The sequence below is a fragment of the Tiliqua scincoides genome, chromosome 1 (assembly GCF_035046505.1).
Source record: "Tiliqua scincoides isolate rTilSci1 chromosome 1, rTilSci1.hap2, whole genome shotgun sequence".
Taxonomy (NCBI): Eukaryota; Metazoa; Chordata; class Lepidosauria; order Squamata; family Scincidae; genus Tiliqua; species Tiliqua scincoides.
This window is the reverse complement of record NC_089821.1, coordinates 129718245-129740655: the sequence shown is the minus strand read 5'-3', so window position 1 is coordinate 129740655 and position 22411 is coordinate 129718245. Positions and strand designations below refer to the sequence as shown.

At 42.4% G+C, this 22411-nt stretch overlaps 1 protein-coding gene across 1 annotated transcript in view; it reads left to right on the top strand.

Annotated features, from left to right (window-relative positions):
• BARD1 (BRCA1 associated RING domain 1) overlaps positions 1-22049 on the top strand; it is a 60717-nt gene extending 38668 nt beyond the window's left edge. The window contains exons 7-11 of the mRNA XM_066626514.1: positions 5620-5728; positions 9665-9803; positions 10605-10697; positions 19601-19698; positions 20716-22049. Of these exons, the coding sequence (XP_066482611.1) occupies positions 5620-5728; positions 9665-9803; positions 10605-10697; positions 19601-19698; positions 20716-21048 (772 nt within the window). The 3' untranslated portion in view covers positions 21049-22049. The remainder of the gene's footprint in view (positions 1-5619; positions 5729-9664; positions 9804-10604; positions 10698-19600; positions 19699-20715) is intronic.
• The last annotated feature ends 362 nt before the right edge of the window (positions 22050-22411 follow it).

The following is a 22411-nucleotide window of genomic DNA, read 5'->3' as shown; positions in this document are numbered from 1 at the left end:
CTGCTGCCGCCTTCCACGGGGTCCACTCCAGGGTGCCCCTCCAGTCTCCTTCTCACCTGCCTGAGCCAGGGATAGGTGCGTGGAAGAAGGTGGTGGAGGCAGCATCCGGACCTTTCCCTGACACAGGCAAGTGAGAAGGAGGCTGGAGGGGCACCCTGGAGTGGACCCCATGGAAGGCGGTGGTGGCAGCGGTGTCCGCACCTTTCCCCGACCAGGAAGAGGTGTGAATGCTGCCACTGCTGCCCATGGGCTCCGCTCCACGGTGCCGCTCCAGGCTTTCTCCCACCTCCCATGGGCTCCACGGGTGGCAGCAGGCACAGGCAGGCGAAGATGCTGGAGGGGCACTCCCCTGCTCCATTACCAGGTGCCAGGGTGCCTCTCGCCTGCTGGTGGTGGTGACAGTCCTCGCAGCCCCCCAGCCCAGCCCTCTCCCTCCCTCCTCTACCAAGCTGACCCCACTGCAGGCTCCCTCTCACCTACCTGCCTGCCAACCAGCCCAATCAGGTCTACTCAGAAGTAAGTCCCATTAGAATCAATGGGGCTTACTCCTAGGAAAGTGTGAATGGGATTGGGAAGTGTACTGGGGGAAGGGCGGACGCTGCCGCCACAGGTGTGCTCTCCTAGGAATGGGGCCAGGCAGCAGCACTCTTACACAGGAAAAGCTGCACGCTGCTGCTCTGCGCCTGTGCGAGTCGCTTTTTCTCTTACCCTGCGCCTGGAGAAAGCCTAAAATGGCGGCGCCCAGGCTTTGCCCTCTTTCAAAATGGCGCTGCCCAGGTCTTTTGCCCTTTTCCAAGATGGCGGCCGCCAGCTTCTGGGGACCCACCTGAAATCCTTTTGCGACCCACTTAGTGGGTCGCGACCCACAGTTTGAGAACCTCTGCGCTAGTATGTTGTGGAAAATGAGCTGGAACACTGCTTCTTGACATTATTTTCTGTGTGGAGGGAATTCTTTTAAATTGAGGAGCATTTTGTCATGTGAGCCCAGCCACAGGTTTACCAGCTCAATGAGAACTGGGCTTGAGAGAAAGGTGCCTCCTCTTGACTTTCCAGTGAGCTCATGCTGAATCAGAATCTGAGCCCACATCTCCTGAGTCCAAGCCAATTGCTTATTCTGCCGCACCATGCTATATCTCCATATAGAATAAAGCAAAGGTTTTAGGTTTATCATAGAAAGTCCGCCATAGCTCTGGGTGCTAATATTGCTGCTTATTTGCCTTCACTGGGCAGCAACCAAGGAGAGTGGGATGAGGTTCTGATTCATACAGTTGCTCATTGCCAGAAGCTAAAGCGGGTTACACAGAAGCCAGTCGAAGACTTTGAGAGACAAATGACGCTGCTTAATCTCCATGGGTTTGCAAGTACCTGTACCATGATTACTGCTCATAGCGGTCTGCTGAGCTGGTGTGGGGTGCTAGCTAGAGTGTTTGATTTAGCTTGGGGAGATCCACATTCTAATTCCCATAAAACCCACTGGGTGACCTTGAACCTGTTGCCTCTCTGCTTTACTTGACTGATGGGCACCATCTGATGGCAGCCAGTGATGCTGTCATCTGATGGTAGGTGGTGATGACAATTGGCTGCTTAAGGGGCCAGGCAGCTGGTACTGGCCCTTTAATATCTTTCCAGTATAATAGGCTGGGATCCAAAGAAGAACAAAGTTAGTTGCATATAGCCAAGGCCTTTTTTGACTTGCATTTCTTGAACAAAAGCCCTCCATGTCGCACACAAATCAACTTTGAAACAAAAGAGACCTTTCAGACTAGTTTGTGATCTGGGGGTATCTGTATATCATTCTGCTGTTCACATAGTTTCCTATATATCTGCCCATTTTTTTCCTGCCTAAACTGTATTTTAGATTGTGAGACCCTTTGGGGTCAGTAAATTTTTCTCTCATTTTCTCACAAACTTTTCAAGTCTGAATTTTTTTTTGCTGGAAAATGTTCTATAAATATTCTTAACAATGATGATGTAGCAACTCTTTGGATTTCAGTCAATATATAACATGCGTATAATCTCTCTTACACACATGTGTGCATGCATACATTAAACAGTACAGTACGTACATACATTAAACAAGTACACTTCCATTTGATGTACATTGTTTTCCTCTCTCCTGACCATAGTACATTTTGTGGGGGATAAAACAAAATATCTGTTTGAACACTGAGATGAAAAGAACAGATGAAATTGTTTTTTAGAAGAAAAGTCAGTAGGGTCAGTTTTTGAAGGCAAAATATGCTTCTCTGAAAACTTGTGGGATTTAGTGGTTGCAGTCCTACTTTTTTAACCTATTATCCAACTAGCAAAGATGCAGAGCTACAAATGGAAATATTATATGGACCAGTGGACCTATTAATTGCCCTGTTGGCCTAGTTAATTTTTTTAAAGTTAATCTCTTGCACATAGCTAATTTATATTTTATAGCTATTTTTTCAGTGTTTGCTCCCTTGAATTTCCTGTCTGTCTTGCTTCACAGCCAACCAAGTGACGTGAAAAATTAACTGGCTGTATTTGCAATTTCAGTTGTTCATAAAGGCTTTCACCCAGATGGACTCTCTTGCCAGTTTTTTCCCCCCATGCAGAATAAGTTTAACATTAGTAAAAACTGTCTTATTTCTTAGTGAAGACCAGTGGGCTTCATCTGGTGCAAGTTTGAATCTGAACATAGCCAGGCTATTGGGAACATTTGTTTAGGACCAGATAATGCTTTTAGCATCATTTAAAGAGACTCGTACCTCAGACATTCCCATTGAGATTTTGCCCCAGATGTTTCCTGCCTGGAAGATGTTTGGCAATCTTTATTAATTGTGGTGACAGTCCTTTGACATGAGGTTGTTGTTTATCTCATCCGATTGTATTTTGTGATTATTATTTTTTTTGCACGTACCATATGTTATTGATGAGAAATTTAAATTCTTATGGGTCCTTGGTTTTTACTACCAAATATACTTGTATATAAATTTAGGTCTTAAAATTGATCCAAAAAATGTGGGTCAGCTTATACACAAGTATGTATGGTAAATCTGGAGGGCTTCCCCCCCCCAGCCTCCTAATGCCTTATAAGGCATTAACCCTTTTCTGCCTAGCCCACAGGTGTACGTATTTGATCCCTGTTGCGTATATGCAACGTTGGGCAGACGGTCATGCAACCCTGTCAGGGTTATATGTATATGCAACCCTGTCAGTCCGCTTCTCCAGCGGCTGCACTGGCTGCCCATTCGTTTCCGGGCCCAATTCAAGGTGCTGGTATTGACCTTTAAAGCCCTATACTGCTCTGGACCAGGGTATCTTAGAGATCGCCTGCTCCCGTACAATCTGGCTCACCCTCTCAGGTCATCAGAGAAGGCCTTTTTACAAGTGCCGCCGCCTAGGGAGGTACGTGGGGCGGCTGCAAGAAATAGGGCCTTCTCAGTAGTGGCACCAACGCTATGGAACTCCCTTCCCCTTGACTTAAGAATGGCTACCTCTCTTGAGACCTTTCGGCAAGGCCTGAAGACCCTTCTGTTTAAACAGGCCTTCTGAGTTCTTGGCCTTTTAACATCTTTTTAACATCTTTTAATATTTTTTTACAGGCCTGATTCTTTTATGACTTGCTGCTGCTCTATGCTCTTTTTACCTATTTTTTTTACTCTGACTGCTGTTTTTTAGTATGTGTTAATATGTTTTTATTTGTTTTTTAAATTGTTTTTAATATGTTGTAAGCCGCCTTGAGTCCCTTCGGGGAGAAAGGCGGGGTAGAAATAAAGTTATTATTATTATTATTATTATTATTATTATTATTATTATTATTATTATTATTATTAAATGGCTTAAAAATGTCACTTCCGGTTTTATTATAAAACCAGAAGTCATGGTTTTTGGCCATTCTGAGGCTCGCAGTGGCCACAGGCAGTTGTGCCCAGCCTCTGCGCACCACAGAAGACCCTCTGGAGGCAAGGGAAGCTGGACTCCCCTTGCCTCCAGAGTGGGACTAGCGGAAGCGTGGATCCAATCTGTGGTTAAGTGAAATTATGGGTACAGGATCTGTGGATATGTGGGGCCCCTGTAAATATCAAATTTCTAGCTCCTCTTGTTCATGGACAATGGTTTGTTTCATTTGTTAAATTGGTGATATAGTTCCTACTGGATTCTAGTTCTTTTGAGTTCATGTAGTGAGTTGTTTCTGTGAAGTGGCTTCCATGTCATTCAGGCCTATTTTAAATGGTCAGTGAACTCCCTGGAAAATTAGAAATGAAACGAAATCCCCGTTCATTCTAATGCTGTTTTTATACCTAATGTTTGTCCTTTAAAGCCATTTTAACATCTGAATAGATCTCTGTGTATAAATTGGATCCATGCATCCCCTTGCTTTGCTGGGGGATGGGAGGGTTGTTTTCTAAAATAAAATAATGCCCTGGGCCAGTAAATCTGTTTTATGTTGCTTTTTATAGCCCCTCAAGTTGCCACTGCAATGCATTAATATTTGTATTCATGTTTAATCTTTTATATTTATGTTGTGCTTTTATATTTATCCCATACACCTTTCATAATAGTTTTGTTGACATCTCAATCATAAAACCCTAAAAATGTAACTCTTGGGTTAATAATAGGGTTATATCTGCCCTATAATGAAAAAAATCTACATTAAAAAGCTGATTCTAACTATGTTAAAACACTATTTAATAAGGTGGCTTCATCCATTTGCTGTGATGTTAAGCCAGTGACTTTGAAGGTAATATTTGCTTTCTCTTCTGGTTCTGATGTTTGAAGTGTATCATGGCAGTTGGCTTTTAATATAGCCCAAAATTAAACAGAGACCAAATGCCTGTTCCAAGATATGTGATAAAATTAAGGCAACACAACATTTCTTAATGGTTTGAAACTCCCAGGTGCAAAGCAACGTTTAAGCATTTCTCCTTTCATGAGAAGAGTTTATAACACCGACTTCTGGCATACAGATGTCACTGGAGGCTGGCAGTGCTATGAAACGAGATCTGAGTCAAACCCTAGGTGAAACTGTTAAACAGAAACAGAGGTTCACAGGCTGCCGCTCCTCTTAGAGAGCAAAAGGAGAACACTGAAGCACAAATCTTGGCAGCTGTGCTTAAGCAAATGGCAATATGGACTCAAAAGTGTTGACTTCTTTGGTTCCTTGCATAGGATCTACCCCTCCTGGTATTCGGTCACACATTACCATGTCCACAACACCAGGAGCTTGTAATGAATACAGAAGCAAGCTTGATTTTGACTAGAAATGTTTTCCTTCTCCTGATACAGTGAATGCTGTTTATATATTGCAAAGCTGAATCCTCACCATATTAAAAGTTTTGATTTAGTGCATGATGAATGTGCAAACAGTAGATCATTGGCAATGACTGTGACTTAGTTATAAGCTTGTGTGCTGCCTCCTGCTTTTTATGCAAGGGGGTGTGTGCCACTTTTTATGCTGAATGCAGCTGCTTGCTGTTCTGTATCCATCTGTCCTAAATTTAGTTTTTGAATTGGAGTTTCATTCAATTTTCCTGGAAATTGCATATTAAGAGGGTAGAAAATCCTTCAGAGCAACTGTATCCAGGTAGTTAGGAGTCAAGTCACACCCATTGTTTGTTTAAAACCCATCTGTCCTTGTTTTACTAGTAATATATTCGGTCAGAGACCCATGGATTATGCTGGAACTGAAAAGATGAAGTTGCTTCTATTGCTACCAGTGAAGAAGAAATCCTCTTCAGTTACTCTGTGCACAGGAGTAAGTACTCTTTAAAAAAGAGAGAGAGAGAGAGAGAGAGAGAGGTTTATCTGCTAAAGGTTGAGTAACGTTCAAAGATTTAAACCTGGCTTTGCTGATTGTAGAGAATGTGTGCATCTCATGTTCCTCTGTTTTATAATATTTGAGTTGCTTCTTTGTCAAAGCACTCAAAGCAACTTAGAACAGTAAAACCAGTACATAATCAAACACTAAAATAGAGACTGGACAAAATCCCATTTACAGCACAATCCTATGCTCTGTAGTGCTGGCAGAGTGAGCGCTCCAATACTGAGCGCTCCAGTGCTCCAGAGTGAGCTCCAGAGTAAGCATTCCAATACTGTTGCAAACATACTGTAAACCATGTTGTGACAATGTAATCACTGGCAGGAAGGCCACACTGACCTGCCAGTGCCAGTCCAATGTAAAGGGGCAGGGTAAGGTGGAACGGGCAAGGAGTGGGTGTAATGGGGCAGGGGGTGGAGAGGGGGCAAATCAGGTCCAAAACGTGGGTGGGCAGCAGCTACTGCTGTATTCTATACCCCTCCCTGGCCTGAGGCTGCTCAGATTTGCACCAGCGATTTTGCTGGCGCAGGTCTGATTAGCTCCATTGCAGCTGTGGGGAAAGCCCCAGCAGCAAGGGAACAAATGTCCCCTTACCTTGGGGTGACCTCTTTTCATGCGCAGGATGCAGCGGAGACCATTTCCTGCCGTTGCATCACAACACTGGATGTTAGTTAAGACTGGGCTGTTAAAATAGTAGCAGGCTGAACATTTATTAAGTATCGAATAGGAATATACGTAAAAACATCCTAACACAGTAAGCAGGTTAAAAAAATCATATAGTAAAGGAAGCAGCATGACTGACAGCAGAAGCACAAGCAATGAAATAGAACAGCAGGCCTATAAAATGTAGCTTAATGATGACAAGAGCTTGTTCAAATAAAGTCTTCACTTGCAGAAAACTGACCGAGAGGTGCAAGTTGGTTTCCCCTGGCAATGAATTTCAGTGTGTGTTGCAGTCGTGGGAAAGTCTGCATCTATTCTTTGCATGTTTTATTTTAAGGGGATCTCTTTCAGATCTCAGGGGGAAAAGTAGAACCTAAGAGAGAAGATATTACCTAAGATATGCTTAGATCCAGGCGATTTAGTGCTTAAGGAAATTGCTCGTGCTTTCAGTTGGGTCAATGCAGTGAGCCAGAACAGTTCTCTGCTGTTTGTGACCACTGCAGCGCTCCTCACTAGTGGCATTTCTTGATGATTTGCCCTGGGCAATATCCCATCTTTCCTGGGTCAGAAAAAATACTCATCATGTATCATGATGTCTTTCATGTTTGAGTATCATGTTTGTCTTTCTTAGCCCCTTGAAATCCTTTCTTCCAACGTGAGAAAGTCTTGTAACTGATCTTTGTAATAAAATACAAATTTGTTTAGTCCAACAGTTTTTCTAGTCCCCTTGCAATCCTGTATTTAGCCTCTTTAGCAAATTGTCAGCTTGAAAGAAAATAACCAATTTGTGCACTGCTATAGTGTTGTCATGGCTGAATGTGCTGCTCCTTTGCAGCTTTTTAAATCCTGATGTGGGGCAGCAAACCTTGCCAAGGTTGAGACATGGCACTCTTCCTGGCTCACAGAGAGCACTGTGTTGCTCTTTCACCAGAAGGAAGGTTCCAGCATTATTATGGCACTGCTCAGTCCTTTTTCAGGGAAAAGCAGTTGCGATAGCAACATTGTTCTGGTCTGGAAAAAAAGCAGCACCCTGGGAGGAAATGGACAGAAAGAAGAAGGGTAGTGGAGGGTAGGAGTTTTATTACTACTTTTGGTAGGTAGAAGTGGGTTTCTTTTTTTGTGATACTGAAATAAAAACACACAATACTGCTTTCTGCACTTCTCTTTTTTGTGTAAAAAAAAAATACAACCAAACCCAAGATCTGAAAATAATATAGTAATAATAATACAAGTATTTATATACCACCTTTCCTAGTCATCAGATTTCTCCTCAGACTTTAATTCAAGGGGATTTACATAGGCAGGCTCTTCTAAACCCCCTTAGGATTTTTACAATAGAATAAGTTCTAATCTTTCATAGAACTCCTCTTTCCAGCTGGATTCCTTCCCAGTTGGGCTTCTCTCTGGCCTCTTTGACTCCCACACTCAACTTGACTGCAACTCCTCTCTGCCACCAAGGGTCAGCTCATCAGTATATCAACGTGTTTTCAGTTCTCAGATACTTCCGGGTTGTTTTGAATTGGCAGCCTTAGATCTTCAGGCATACAAGGCAGCAGCTCTACCAAAAGGAGCCAGACCTCCTTTTATTTATTTATAAATAAAACCATTCTCTAACACCTTTAAATGCATATGGCTGCATCTGCTGGCACTATACCAACTATATCACTTACTTAGTATACTTTAAAAGCAATTACAATTATAATTTATAAAAATGCACCCTTGGAATAAAAACACATCACACTGTTTTCTGCACGTCTAACTTTGGAAATCTGTGAAAAAATGAAACTGTTTTCACCCACCTCTAGCGATAGGGCATGGTGATGTAGTATCCCTCCCCTCCCGAATTTGGGCCCTTAAAAATCACTAAACTTTAGAAATTCACCTTAAAATTACTGTTGTAAACCTAGTCATCTACAATGCCATCTTGGGATAATGTCTAAGGTCCCTCAGGGTGTGGAAAAACAAATGTAACATCCACGCTAAATTGCTATAAGAATTCATGTAAATTGAATTCTCATATATACCAACACAGAGATTAGTGCTTTCTAGCTCTGTTCAACCAATACAAGTCTGCATAACTTACCCATTTGTTTAAAATGACTGCGTTCATTATGTTCCTTGGTTCTGCCAGCAACCTAATTGCTGTGGCATATATGTGGTCTTCATGTCATACTTCTTCAATGTTTCTAAGATGCACATGTGTGCAGATTTCCTTGTAAACTGAAATTTCCATAGATGTGGTCACTGAAAATGCAGCGGAGTTTTTAGCTGCTGCAAATCATAGAATTGACTAGAGAAGTGGCAGTTGTATGCCCGATCATGTCTGATCTTGGAAGCTAAGCAGGGTCAGGCCTGGTTAGTACTTGGATGGGAGACTGCATGGGAATACTGGGTGCTGTAGGCTTATACCATAGTCTTTCAAGACTGAAGGTTGCCAGCCAACAAATGAATCATGAATTCTAGAGAGCGTTTGGCCCAGGTAAAACGACTTCCAGAGGCATAAGAAGTTACCTTTTGCATTGGCTTTTTGTTTTCACGAAGGATGACCCACTTTTTATGTTTCATGAACTGATCCTTACATAATAAGGTTAATGATACCATTAAGCAGGAAGGGCTTCACAGTCCTGGAATGCAGTCACTCGATATACACAGCTACATATGGTTTATATGGACACACAACATAAAAAGCAGGTGCATTATTCAGGCGTAGAACAGCTCAGTTTCCCGCAACTCAAAAATATTTTTCTATCCTTACAACTGAAACGACAGGTAATTTTTTTTTTTCCTACACTTTGTTAAAGATTTGGTGAAGCTGCCAAGGGACCAATTCCTGTTCAGGCCTCTCCCTGGATGCTGGTTTCCCTTGTCTAATAACCCTCTACTAATTTTCTCAGGAAGTTTTCCCAGTACTTCCTGTGAAAACTGTTTGCAGGTCTGGGAGTCCGACTAGGTAATACTTCTTAATTGTCTGGAAACTGCTTTGATGGCCAGAAAGCGTTCCTTTAGCACTATTTTGTTAGATAGAAATCCGAATGTTGATCAAATCTATTTGAGTCCTGCAATGCTGCCATGAATTGTGTTCGTGTTGAAATGGTTATTTCTTATTTAATAGAAATGTCAAGTAAGAGATTAGTTGTTTCTTTAAAAAAGGGGGGTGGGGGAGAAAGAGCTGACTTTATGTAACATTTCATGCTTTGTGTCCCTATAAAGCAAAGTAACCAAAATCGTGTCAGAGAAGACGGGCCAGTTGTTCTTCTTGGAAGTGGTCTTGATCCAAATCAGCAACAATTGTTGAGCAAATTGGCTACAGTTCTGAAGGCTAGAATATGTACAGAGTTTAACAGTACAGGTTGGTATTTTTATACAGTTTTTTAAAAATTTAGTTTGGGTAAATTTACCTAGCTTTCAAAATGTTAATTACATTGTTATCTATAGACCTGTAGTCATAGCCATATATAACTATATAGTTTAGTTATAGCATCCATATCACTAAAAACCTTTATCTCTGCAGATCTCTGCAGATCTCTGCAGGAATTGCAGTGCTAGAAGGAAAACATTGCATTTAAGGGAACTTGCTTCCTATTCTGAGTTTGACTATTAATGCTTTTAATAAAATTGAAGGAAAATAAAATGCGAAGCCTGTGGGAAGAATGTCTTCACAAAAGGATGGATGAAATACATAACTTTCCTCTTGTTTACTATTTTTGCATACAGAACCACTAAATACTATCTGTTGTGTGTCTGAAGGGAGATGTGGAAAACCTAAAAATAATGGCCAGGTTTCGCACAGCTGTTTGTGGTGTTTCACTTGTGCGTGATGACATTTCAACCTTCTTCTTTCACTGGTGCCCCCTGTATGGTTCCAAAAGCCAGTTACTGAGGTCAAGGGACATTCAGAGCAGCACCTCATGCTGTCCATGGGTTCCTGCCTTGAAGAGATAATTGTAGCTGTTCATGTTTCTCTTGTGCCAGGGGTGGGGTTGGCTTTAGCTGATGGATGTCAAGCAGTGGCAGTGTCACCTCTAGATGGCACAGACTTCTTCCTGTGTCTGACAATTTTCACATGGGGTGTGTTATTATTATTATTATTACCTAAAATCTACCTAAAATCTAGCAGTAGTACACTTATACAAGCTCTCTTCTGTTTTAGTGACACATCTTGTTATCCCTGAGCAGCCTATGCGAAGTACTTTGAAGTGCATGCTGGCTGTTCTGACTGGATGCTGGATTGTGACATTTAACTGTAAGTAGCCAGATGGTTTGTTCTGACAAAAAGTGCATGTTTTGACATGAGGACATGTGAATACATAGTTGTTCTTTTTTTTCAAACACCTTTCACAAACACTAATGCTTTGAAAGCCTGAACTTCTTTGTTTGGTGAATGGCAGAATTCAGTACTCAGTAGTACTCCATCTGTTGAAAATAAGTTGTGCCTCATATTATTATTAATGAGATGCCACTTAGTTAATCAGAGTCTCCACATGGAAGTAGGGGTTGCAGCTGTTAATGGAAGTAGGGGTTGCAGCTGTTAATGGAAGTAGGGGTTGCAGCTGTTAATGGGCAATTTTCACAATGGAGAGAGGTGAAAAGCGGTGTGCCCCAAGGATCTGTCCTGGGACCGGTGCTTTTCAACCTCTTCATAAATGACCTGGAGACAGGGTTGAGCAGTGAAGTGGCTAAGTTTGCAGACGACACCAAACTTTTCCGAGTGGTAAAGACCAGAAGTGATTGTGAGGAGCTCCAGAAGGATCTCTCCAGACTGGCAGAATGGGCAGCAAAATGGCAGATGCACTTCAATGTCAGTAAGTGTAAAGTCATGCACATTGGGGCAAAAAATCAAAACTTTAGATATAGGCTGATGGGTTCTGAGCTGTATGTGACAGATCAGGAGAGAGATCTTGGGGTGGTGGTGGACAGGTCGATGAAAGTGTCGACCCAATGTGCGGCGGCAGTGAAGAAGGCCAATTCTATGCTTGGGATCATTAGGAAGGGTATTGAGAACAAAACGGCTAATATTATAATGCCGTTGTACAAATCGATGGTAAGGCCACACCTGGAGTATTGTGTCCAGTTCTGGTCGCCGCATCTCAAAAAAGACATAGTGGAAATGGAGAAGGTGCAAAAGAGAGCGACTAAGCTGATTACGGGGCTGGGGCACCTTCCTTATGAGGAAAGGCTACAGCGTTTGGGCCTCTTCAGCCTAGAAAAGAGACGCTTGAGGGGGGACATGATTGAGACATACAAAATTATGCAGGGGATGGACAGAGTGGATAGGGAGATGCTCTTTACACTCTCACATAATACCAGAACCAGGGGACATCCACTAAAATTGAGTGTTGGGCGGGTTAGGACAGACAAAAGAAAATATTTCTTTACTCAGCGCGTGGTCAGTCTGTGGAACTCCTTGCCACAGGATGTGGTGCTGGCGTCTAGCCTAGACGCCTTTAAAAGTGGATTGGACGAGTTTCTGGAGGAAAAATCCATTATGGGGTACAAGCCATGATGTGTATGCGCAACCTCCTGATTTTAGGAATGGGTTAAGTCAGAATGCCAGATGTAGGGGAGAGCACCAGGACGAGGTCTCTTGTTATCTGGTGTGCTCCCTGGGGCATTTGGTGGGCCGCTGTGAGATACAGGAAGCTGGACTAGATGGGCCTATGGCCTGATCCAGTGGGGCTGTTCTTATGTTCTTATGTTCTTATGTAAACTACTTGGCTTATTACTAAAGATACTGCTTGCAGAAAAAAAATCTCAAAATACAACTCTGCTGAGGGAGCTGCAGTCGGCTGATCACAGCCTCTTTACTAGGTAAGAGTAAGCAACAGTCATTCTGGTCTTTGGGTTTGGCACTAGACCTTAACATTGCCATGCTAAATCAATTGGTTGAGAGAATAAAGGCTAGCTTTTGCAAAGATGTGAGCAGTTATATTGTAAAATAAGCAATTCTTCCATAGTTTTGGAGAATGTTTCCCATTTGCTTCTGATATTTATACCAGTTCTTTGTGAACTAATTGATGTCCCGACTACGACAATAAAGCTTAGTGCTTTATTTATTAAAGTCACAATTCTTTGAGTTGCTGACCTCTCTGAAAAGCCAAGGGTTGGGTCTTCACTGAGTGGGGGCCAGTTACACAAAATGCATATTTTGGTCGTCTGTGTGTGGGGTAATGATGGGGGGTGGTGGTTCTCCTACCAGTTGAAGCTCCCTTCCCAGGGCTAATAGCAGCTGGGGTGAGCGCATTTTTTGTGACACTGTAGCATGGAAGGAAAAAATTGAATGCCATGCATCATGGCCCTGGATTCTGTTTCCATCTTCTTGCTGGCTGCTGATTGGCTGAAACAAACACATAGGGTCAAAATATATGTTTTATGCAATGTGTGGTTTGGTCCTGAGTGAACTGTAAGATTCTGGAAGGTAGCCCTGCAATTCACAAACTCCGTCTTGGAAATAGATGCATGTTTTGCTAATTTTAACAATAACTGCACATCTTTTCAAACAAGGAGCAACTTATAAGACAGTTGCATGTTTAAGGCTGCTTCTCTTAATGATGCATTAAGTGTCCTCTCATGTTGATGCCCTTTTTGACCATTCCTTCTGAACTTCTCTCTTTAAGGCGTTCTGAAGGCATGCTTTCTCCACAGTATTAATCTTTTCTAGTTCTTTAGAAAGCATGTCTCTGGCCATGTAAGGTGTTTTGTACCTATTTACCAATTTTAGATTTGCTGTATTACTAGGCAGCTACAACAAGGAACTAGACAGATTCCTGAAGTGGAAGTCAGAATGTTGAGTAAAACGCATATTCCATTGCTAATATTCCATTCATATTTCACTGATTCAGTTTTTTTGAAACTGACACATATTGTTGAGGTCTCAACTTTATGGGTCTCTGCTTTTCTTAATGGTTAACGCATGCAGACCTTGACTTCATCTGTATTGTATAGTGCAGAGGTCTCCAAACCCTGGCCTGCAGATGCGGCCTCTACCCAGCACGCAGCCAGCCTCTGATGCCCTGAGAGCCTCTGGCCCAGTTGACCAAACACAACCAGAGTTGTACTTGTGGGGTGGGGAAATGGGGGTCCATTTAAGTGTGTGTGCTTTATTTCTTGGGCTCTGTTGGTGCTTGGAGAAATCCTGGACATTTGAGCCCATTCATTTCAGTCATTCATCTAAGTTCCATCTCAAATGTATTTATTTAAATTTTATATTTAATTTTTTTCCCCGGCCCTTGACCCTGTGCCAGATATTTGATGCGGCCCTTTGGCCGAAAAGTTTAGAGACCCCTGGTGTAAGGAAAATGAATTTGCAGGAGGGAGACAGACTGACTAAGGGGAGTAGGGCCTAGTTGTCAGAGTGCACTGCCCCCCTCCCCTATACGGAATCAGCAACTGAATGGGAGAAAACTTTGTATCTGCTACTACCACAGCTAGGCATAAGGGGACTGAAAAGACTGAAGTCCTGTGACTCTTATTAATCAAACCCACAACAGCATCTGCAGGCCAAATAAATGTGACAGCCCAAAAAGAGACTAGGCAGGCAAAGGGTCAAAATGTAGTATAGTTTATTAAAGGTCTAAAAGAAAAGAAATTAAACAAAAAGGGGGAAAGGGCGAGTAGAAAAAGAATAAGCAGGGAATGGAAAATGCCTGAAAGCTGAATGAGCAACAATAAAAGATTTCATCAAGTGGTTGCAGTTACCATTAAGGCTCAGCAGTTGGAGCTGGGATTATACTTAAAAACCCAGCTCACAGAGCTGCCCCTCCCCACATGCATTGCTATGTTAAACTAGGGAAGCTGTCAGGTGGGCTTGGAGTGAAAATAGTAGGTAAAGAATAAATTCCTTGAGCACAGCTTGCTAGAAAATGCAGTCCTTATTCTAGCAATTTGCACTTGTTTAAGGAATTCTGGTCCCCTACACTTACTGGATGGTAAGTGGGTATGTTTGCATGTACCTGCAGCAGGGATCCCTAGAAGAACACAGAACATAAGAAGAGCCCCGCTGGATCAGGCCAAAGGCCCATCTAGTCCAGCTTCCTGTATCTCACAGTGGCTCACCAAATGCTTCAGGGAATGCATTAGACAACAGACACAACCTGCATCCTGGTGCCCTCCCCTGCATCTGGCAATCAGAGGTAGCCTGCTTCTAAAACCATGAGCTTGCACATACCTACTATGAATTGTAGCCAGTAATGAATTTTTCCTCCAGAAAACTTCTTGGTTCCTAGAGCTAAATAACTTTGGTCTGATGATGTCTTCTAGTTACCTGGTTGGAGGAGTGGAACCCACCAGGCTTCTCCATTCACACGCACCCTCCTATTACTTAGATAAACAGGATTGCTGCCCAGTGGCAGGTGCCTGCCAGCCCTGGAGGGGGAGAAGTAGCTAACCCAGATGGGAAGAAAAACCCCACTCCACAAAGACCTGTGCTTGCTAGTAATGGAGTTTCAAACAGTCAAAGGCTGTTTGTCAGCAGCTTTTTACGCTGCTAAACCTCCATTGGAGCTTCTCATGAGATGTTGTCCAAAAATACGGAAAAATAGGCACAAAATACAGGGAAGAAACAGGGGATTCATCTTGTATAGGATGCCCTTGTGTTCTCTAAAGTTGAGGGCTCAGATATTTTCCTGCTCAGCATTATGCTACTGCCACAGAAGTATGAATGCCTTCTGAGCTACGGACTGAACCACAATTTCAGAAGATCCCCCTGCCTGCTAAATCTCACCTCTCCTTTGAACTATTTAGGCGCTCTTAGGCAAGGTGTGTGAGTGCATATATTCATACATGTATGTGTGCTCTTAGCCTTTTCATCTGCAGTATGTAATGAGACCTGCTGCATCAGACCAATGGTCCCTCTACCCACCATTCTGTTTCCCACAGTGGCTATTTCTGCAATAGCCTTCTTGAGGTGTTGAGGACCAAACTGTGTATAGCAGTGTTTCTCAAACTATGGGTCAGGACCCACTAGGTGGGTTGCAAGCCAATGTCAGGTGGGTCCCCATTTATTTCAATGTTTTATTTTTAATATGTTAGACTTGATGCTATAATGGTATGTGACTGCATTTAGGGAAATGTTACAGGCCTGTACTTTTAACAGGCTACTATGCATAGTCTTTTAACAATGATAGTCAATGGGACTTACTCCTGGGTAGGTGTCAGTAGGATTGCAACCTAGGATTGTTAAAAATGTTCCTGCTTGATGATGTCACTTCCGGTCATGACATCATTTCCAATGGGTCCTGACAGATTCTCATTATATAAAGTGGGTCCCAGTGCTAAATGTGTGAGAACCATTGATGTACAGTATTCCAGGTGTTGGCTACACCATACTTTTGTAAAAGGGCTGTACTGTATAACAGCTTTATTTTCAATTTCTTTTCTAAGGACATTTTGCAAGGAATTTGCCTTTTTCACAGCTACTACACATTGGGTTAATGTTTTCATTGAGCTATCCACCACAACCTCAAGATCTTAGCAAGTTAGGATTTTTTTGGCCTCACATTACACTTTGAACCACAGCTGGTATTTTGTTGCCCATATACCCAGTTAGGAGAGGTTTTTTTTGTATCTCAGTCTCTTTTTCGGTTTTTGGAATAGTTTGGTATAATCTGCAAACCTGCCTGCCTTGCCGTTTACCCCAACATCATTTTTCTTTCAAAGAAATCCTTTTGAGAACCCCACTTCTTACCTGCCTCAACTGTGAACCAGTTTCCAATCCATAAAAGGATCTTTCCTCTTATTCAATGGCTGTTAAGTTTACTCAGGAGCCTTTGGTGAAGGACTTCGTTGACTGGATTGCCTCTCTCCAAATGTCTGCTGACACTCTCAAACTCTTAATAATTACAGTAATCAATAATAATAATCTAAATTAGTAATCAAATATAAAATAGTAATATGAAATACTAGTGTTACTTTAATTACCTTATAATTCTTATATTTTGAATATTTGAAAATGCTGCGTATGCTAAGTTTCATTAGAATGATAAAAAATTCCAGAAAAATAGATTGATTTCTGGAAGTCCATGAACTTAGAAACTGAACATTTCTCATAGGGAGACGATATGAAATATGGGTAAGAGAACAATAGATGTTTCTCTTAAAAAAAAAAAAAAGATAGATTTAACACTTCAGTCCTTTTTAGTTTAATTGTAGTAAGTTATGAATGTACTGATTTAGTACAGTCTTAATATTCTTAGTATACTTAGTATTCTCAGCTTAGTAAACAACATACTTCTTTAAAAAGCCAATGATTCTCCTTGCTGGTGGGATATGTTAGGAATAACTCATGGGGTCTGATGCAGCTAAGTGCCTGTAATTAACACCACGGCTCCATCTGTTCCCACCAGTCTTCGTTATTCGTCTTCTTCAGAATCATTGCACATTAAAGATTGTTATAACAAATAATTGGACTCCTGCTGATGAAACATTTGTCTAGGAAAAATGGGGATTTTCCTTCCCTTGCTTATTTATCATACCTTCTGTTTGGCAATTGCAAAAGTCAACTTAGACATTACTGAAGAAGAAATCTCACCAGGGCACACAAATAATATTTTATGGCCCAGTCTTAAAACTTGCTGTGCCAGCAAATAAGAGCTTTGGAGAGGACAAAACAGGTACTGTCTAGAAAACAAGACATTGGCTTACAGTGCAATCCTGTGCATGTTTACTCCAAAGTAAATCCCATTAAATTAAATGGGACTTGGTCAATGTTGATTTGGCATAACAAATAAACGCTTAAGTATCTGAAGCTTGCAACTAGCTCTCTCCAAACCCTCAGTTAAAATGCAATCATTTTATTTTAAATAAGAAAAACTAAGTTTGCATTATGGACACTGAAGAAGCCTGACAGTTTAATTAATTTATGCTCCTGATGACTTTCCCTCTTAGCAAAAACTCAGCAATGTCTGAAACTTAATCTTAGCGTATTCGCACTGGAAATAATATTTTCTCATTACAGTTGCAGAAATAATAAGACAACAAAATAAGGAAGATATGGTCAAAGTAGTGGACTGAGAATGCAGCTATGTAAATGTATGTGCCTTTAGATGTAGCTATATCCTTGATACAGCATTACGTTTTTATATCTAATTATGTCAAAAAGACTAAGAGCCTGATCCTGTGGTCTGCGCCACACCTCTGCGGTGCGGACCACAGTCTCAAACATGCCGTAAGGTACGTTTGCGGGGCTTACTGCCGGGCTCCCACTGGAGCTGGCTCAGCTCTGGCCGGTGCTGAACCAGCATGCGACGGGCGCCCGGGTTCCACGGCTCGGCGGTTTCTGGGCTGCAGAACGGGAGAAGGGGGTATAGTTGGAGGTGTTTCGGGGAGGGGGAGGTGTGGGCGGGGGCATGGGGGAGGTGTGTCGGGGGCGGGGGAGAGGCAAATCCACGGAACCAAGCTTCGCAGGATCCAGGACGCTCAGACAGGGCTGCTTGCCCTACATGAGCGCCTTCACTTTAGCGGCGACCAAACAGTCACCGCTAAAGTGAGTAGCCCCATTGCGGGGCTGCTTCCCTTACTTGGGGGAAGGGGACGAACATCCCCTTCTCCCAAGGAGCCTCCTGCGGTAGTGTGGGAGGCTCTGGATCTGGCGGGAGCCCTCTGTGGAGCCGCTAGGTCCCACAGCTCCAGGTAGCTCAGGATTGGGCTGTAAACATGGTAAAAATAGTGATCAAGGCCAACTGGCAGGTAGGAGAACTTGTCCAAGAATAAAGATTCTGGTTTGTTGGCCTGCTGTGGCCAGCACATTGTGTTTTGACAAATCAGCCGTCACACCACACTTTTTGGCGCCGCTACACTTAGCACTGCTGCCAGGGATAGGACTGGGCTGTATGTTTGTAGTATTTATTTATTTGCTTGCTTGCAGTATTTTTATTCTGTCTTTCTCCTCAACGGGACCCAAAGAGCATTGGTCACATTCATTCCCAATGCGTTCTCTCAACCGTATCTTATAATGGTCCTGCTTGAAGAATATCTTATAATGTATCCATTTTGCTAGCGTAACTTTTAGTTACACTAGGTCTACACATCATCCTCACACACAGTGTAGATGTAGTGAAACTCCAGGTGTCAAAATTCACACTTTTTGTTTCAAACTTAGGTCCCGATCCTTGGGCACTGTACCATGGTACAGTGGTGCTGAAATGGCTGTCATTTCTTTTGGGGCTGGGGAAGCAGCTGGAAGTTTCCTCAGGGTAAGGGAACTTTGGTTCCCTGTACAGAGCTCTTACTCCATGTAGAGCCCAAGCGGCCCCACGGGTCTCCTCAGAGCTGCACCAGCTATTTAGGGAGCTGCCAAATCCTCTCCTTAGGTGACACAGGAGACCCATGTTGGACTCTGTGGCCCAGGAGGGAGATAGGCTTTGGTGACTGCCTCTGCCGTCCTCCCCTCTGTTTGGGGGGGAACTTACTGTAGTGCACTCCCACCAGCCATTGAGGCTGTGTAGAGGCCCAGTGCCAACTGGCACAGGCCTCTCTGCTGGCACCAATCAGCTTCTGGCCACTGCAATGTGCCTATGGCACATTGGTGACAGCTGTTGTTGGGGCATCATCCAGGCTACTGGCACTGCCCCAGCACTGAATTGGGTTGCCGAAAGTTACTGGCTCCTCAGTGTTACAAAACTCAAGTTTGAAAAATGACCCAAGACTTCTGTCTCTTGTTTTGCATCTCGTTGATTAAGTGCCTGAAAGGGTTTGTGTGCAATGGTAAATTTTTTAAATCTTTTTTAAATGTCAAGATCTTAGTTCTTTGTCAACTAGAAAAATGTAAATGCATTAAACTGATTGAATAGGCTTCAGATGCCAAATTGTTAACTCCTCTGACCTACACTTGTTACTGCCATACTTCTATTTGCTAAGTAGTATTTGTGCCTTTGTTCTCATCCATCTAGGTCCTCTCACTTCTAAATTTATCTTCTAAGCCTTATGAGAGGTGTCTTTTAAAAAGAGTGGTTACAATAATTGCTTGAGCTTCATTCAATCTTGGATTCTCCCTTTATAAGCCAACTATATTCTTATCAGTCAGGGTCCAGTCCTGCTTCCTGACTTCATGGTGACTTTTCGAGTGCTAGAATCTCTTTCTTGAAGATATTTTAATTCTCACTAACTACCATTCTCACTCCATTTTTGTGCCTATCTTTTTCCAAATTCTAGGGGTAGAGATGTGCCTGCAGGTGACAGCTAGGGAGCAAGAAGAGAAATATGAAATAGATGGTGGTCCACGAAGAGGTCGGCTGAACAAAGAACAGCTGGTAAAGGGTTTCTCGTTATCTTTACATTGCCTTTGGAGCCATATTTATGTATTTAAACAATACATGTATATGTTAGTAGTAGTAGGTGTGTCTGTACGCAAAATTCCAACAATAAAATTTACAATATAGTGTAGGCCATACACTTTGGTTCCCCATCTCTGTAGGGGCAATTGATGCAAGTCTAAAGCTCACCAGATAGTGATCTCTCCATGACAATTTGCTTTGCTTTTCTACCTATTGAGCTTTCCCCTGTTCATATTCTCAGCCTTCCTGCCACTCCCAGCTCCTGCTTCTATCTTCCCCTATTTGTCTTGCCTACCTCCCCAGTCACTTTCACTTTTCCAATAAAAGTTACACTATTCGTTAATATTCTGTTGCTAACATTGTCCCACTGAGCAGTTATATTATAAACAGCCTTTGACATTGCATCACAGCAGCTCTTGGCTAGGACAGGGGTGTCAAACACCCCTGTCAAACACAAAGGCTGCATGCTGGATATGGCCCCCAGAAGCTCTTTATCTGCCCCCTCCCCCGATAATTTGGCTCTTACAGCACCACCATCAGCTTCTCAGTTGCTGAGCTGTGAAGTGATGCCTTGACAGAAGTGGTGATAATTGATAACTGAGCTTTCCTATATCTAGAAAATATGATCAAGGTTTACATATTTTCTCTTCTGTCATTTGCAGCTCATGAGTTCCTAAGTGAGCAAAGAGTTTATTTCTGGTCATCACCTGCTTAATGACATCACATGGCCAGTGCCATGAACGCTATTCGGCCTGCTGTGTGAGATGAGTTTGACACTCCTGTGCTAGAAGGTCTAATAATTGTCTGGCAGGCAAAAGCCAGTATTTTTTCCAAGTACTATTCAAACAAGAGTAAGACAGTGGGGAAGGCTCAGTTGTGGGTGTTAAAGACAGAGGGATTGCAAAGAAGCTGCACTGTTGCTTTTTTGTAATAATTTCTAGCTGTTTATATTCCACATTTTCCAAAATTTGGAAATTTTGTGCTTTGTTTCAGTTGCCGAAGTTATTTGATGGCTGCTACTTCTATTTTCTGGGGATGTTTAAGGAGCACAACAAAGAAGACCTCAAAGAATTGGTTAAAGCAGGTGGGGGACAGCTCCTTATGCGGAAGCCCAAATCAGATAATGATGTGACGCAGGCAATCAACACGGTGGCCTATCATGCTGAGATGAATTCTGACCAGAGCTTCTGCACGCAATATATAATCTATGATGGATCGTCTAACTACAGCCCAGTCAAAATTCGTCAAGGGAAGGTTTGGGAGGTGCCAGTTAAATGGCTTATAGACTGTGTGTTATCATTCCAGCTATTACCTGTTAAGAAATGAATTTCCTAACATGATGCCAAAATCCTTTGTGTAGCTCTGGGGTTTCAAAAGGAGATTGCAATGTATGCATAAGTAGAGAAGCAATTAGTAAGCAACAGATTCAGTTCTCTTATGCACACAAACGATTTTCAGTGGGCTAAAGTGACAACCAAGATCCAAACATTCTTGGTAAAATGTTGTATCCACAGTAGTGTGTGTTGAAATAATTAAGGATCATTGACTTTTAGTGAAGCTTCAAATCTTGGCTTTATAGGTGAATGCCCAGAATCTGTAAGTAAATCTTTTTTTTAATGTATCAAATTTCTGTGTACACAAGTTAATTCAGGATTGAAACGGACTTAAAAACATTACCCTGTGTCTAAGGGTAAAGAGCTCCAAGGCACTTAGGATTGTGGGCATACACAGAAATGATGGCCATTTTTACCCTGAAATCTTGTGTTTTGCCTCTTAAAGAACCACAGTATTTCACAGAATACTACAATTCCTTTATTGGACAAACTACAACAAGTAAAACGATACATTGCCTATTAAAACAGGCATTAAAGCATTTTTGTATTTGCTTATAGCATGAAACGGATCTTGTCACTGATCTTGCATTCTTCACTATATTTTTTGTTTGTAATCATGATGTTCCTGTGATCTATGCTTCATATATTTTTCACCTTTTGTATAAAATCAGTGATAAAGTGTGACCTCAAACAATGATGAAAATGGCTATGAGTTTTGTGTGTGTATATATGGACACCACATATTACAGAAATGATGGTCTAGAATAGGGGTGCCCAAACCCTGACCCTGGGGCCACTTGCGGCCCTCGAGGACATAATCTGGCCCTCAGGGAGCCCCCAGTCTCCAATGAGCCTCTGGCCCTCCGGAGACTTGCTGGAGCCCGTGCTGGCCTGATGCAACTGCTCTCAGCATGACGGCCCACTGTTTGACCTCTTGCGTTAGCTGTGGAATGAGGACTCTTTCCACTACTTGCTGTTTCACATCTGTGATGCAGCAGTGGCAGCAAAGGAAAGGCTGGCCTTGCTTCATGCAAGGCCTTTTATAGGCCTTGAACTATTGCAGGACCTTCATTCATTCATATGTTCCATCTCTAATATATTCATTTATGTAAATTTATTCAAATTTGAAATGTAAATTAATTATTTTTTTCCCTGGCCCCCGACACAGTGTCAGAGAGATGATGTGGCCCTCCTGCCAAAATGTTTGGACACCCCTGGTCTAGAGAGTCCCCTTCGAGCATAGTGTAAGCTTTGGCTAATACTGTATTTCCACCAGCCCAACACACAACACAACAATTTGGATTGACAGTCCAATAGCTGTGATGAGAATCTGCTTATGTGGGTGGTTATATGGG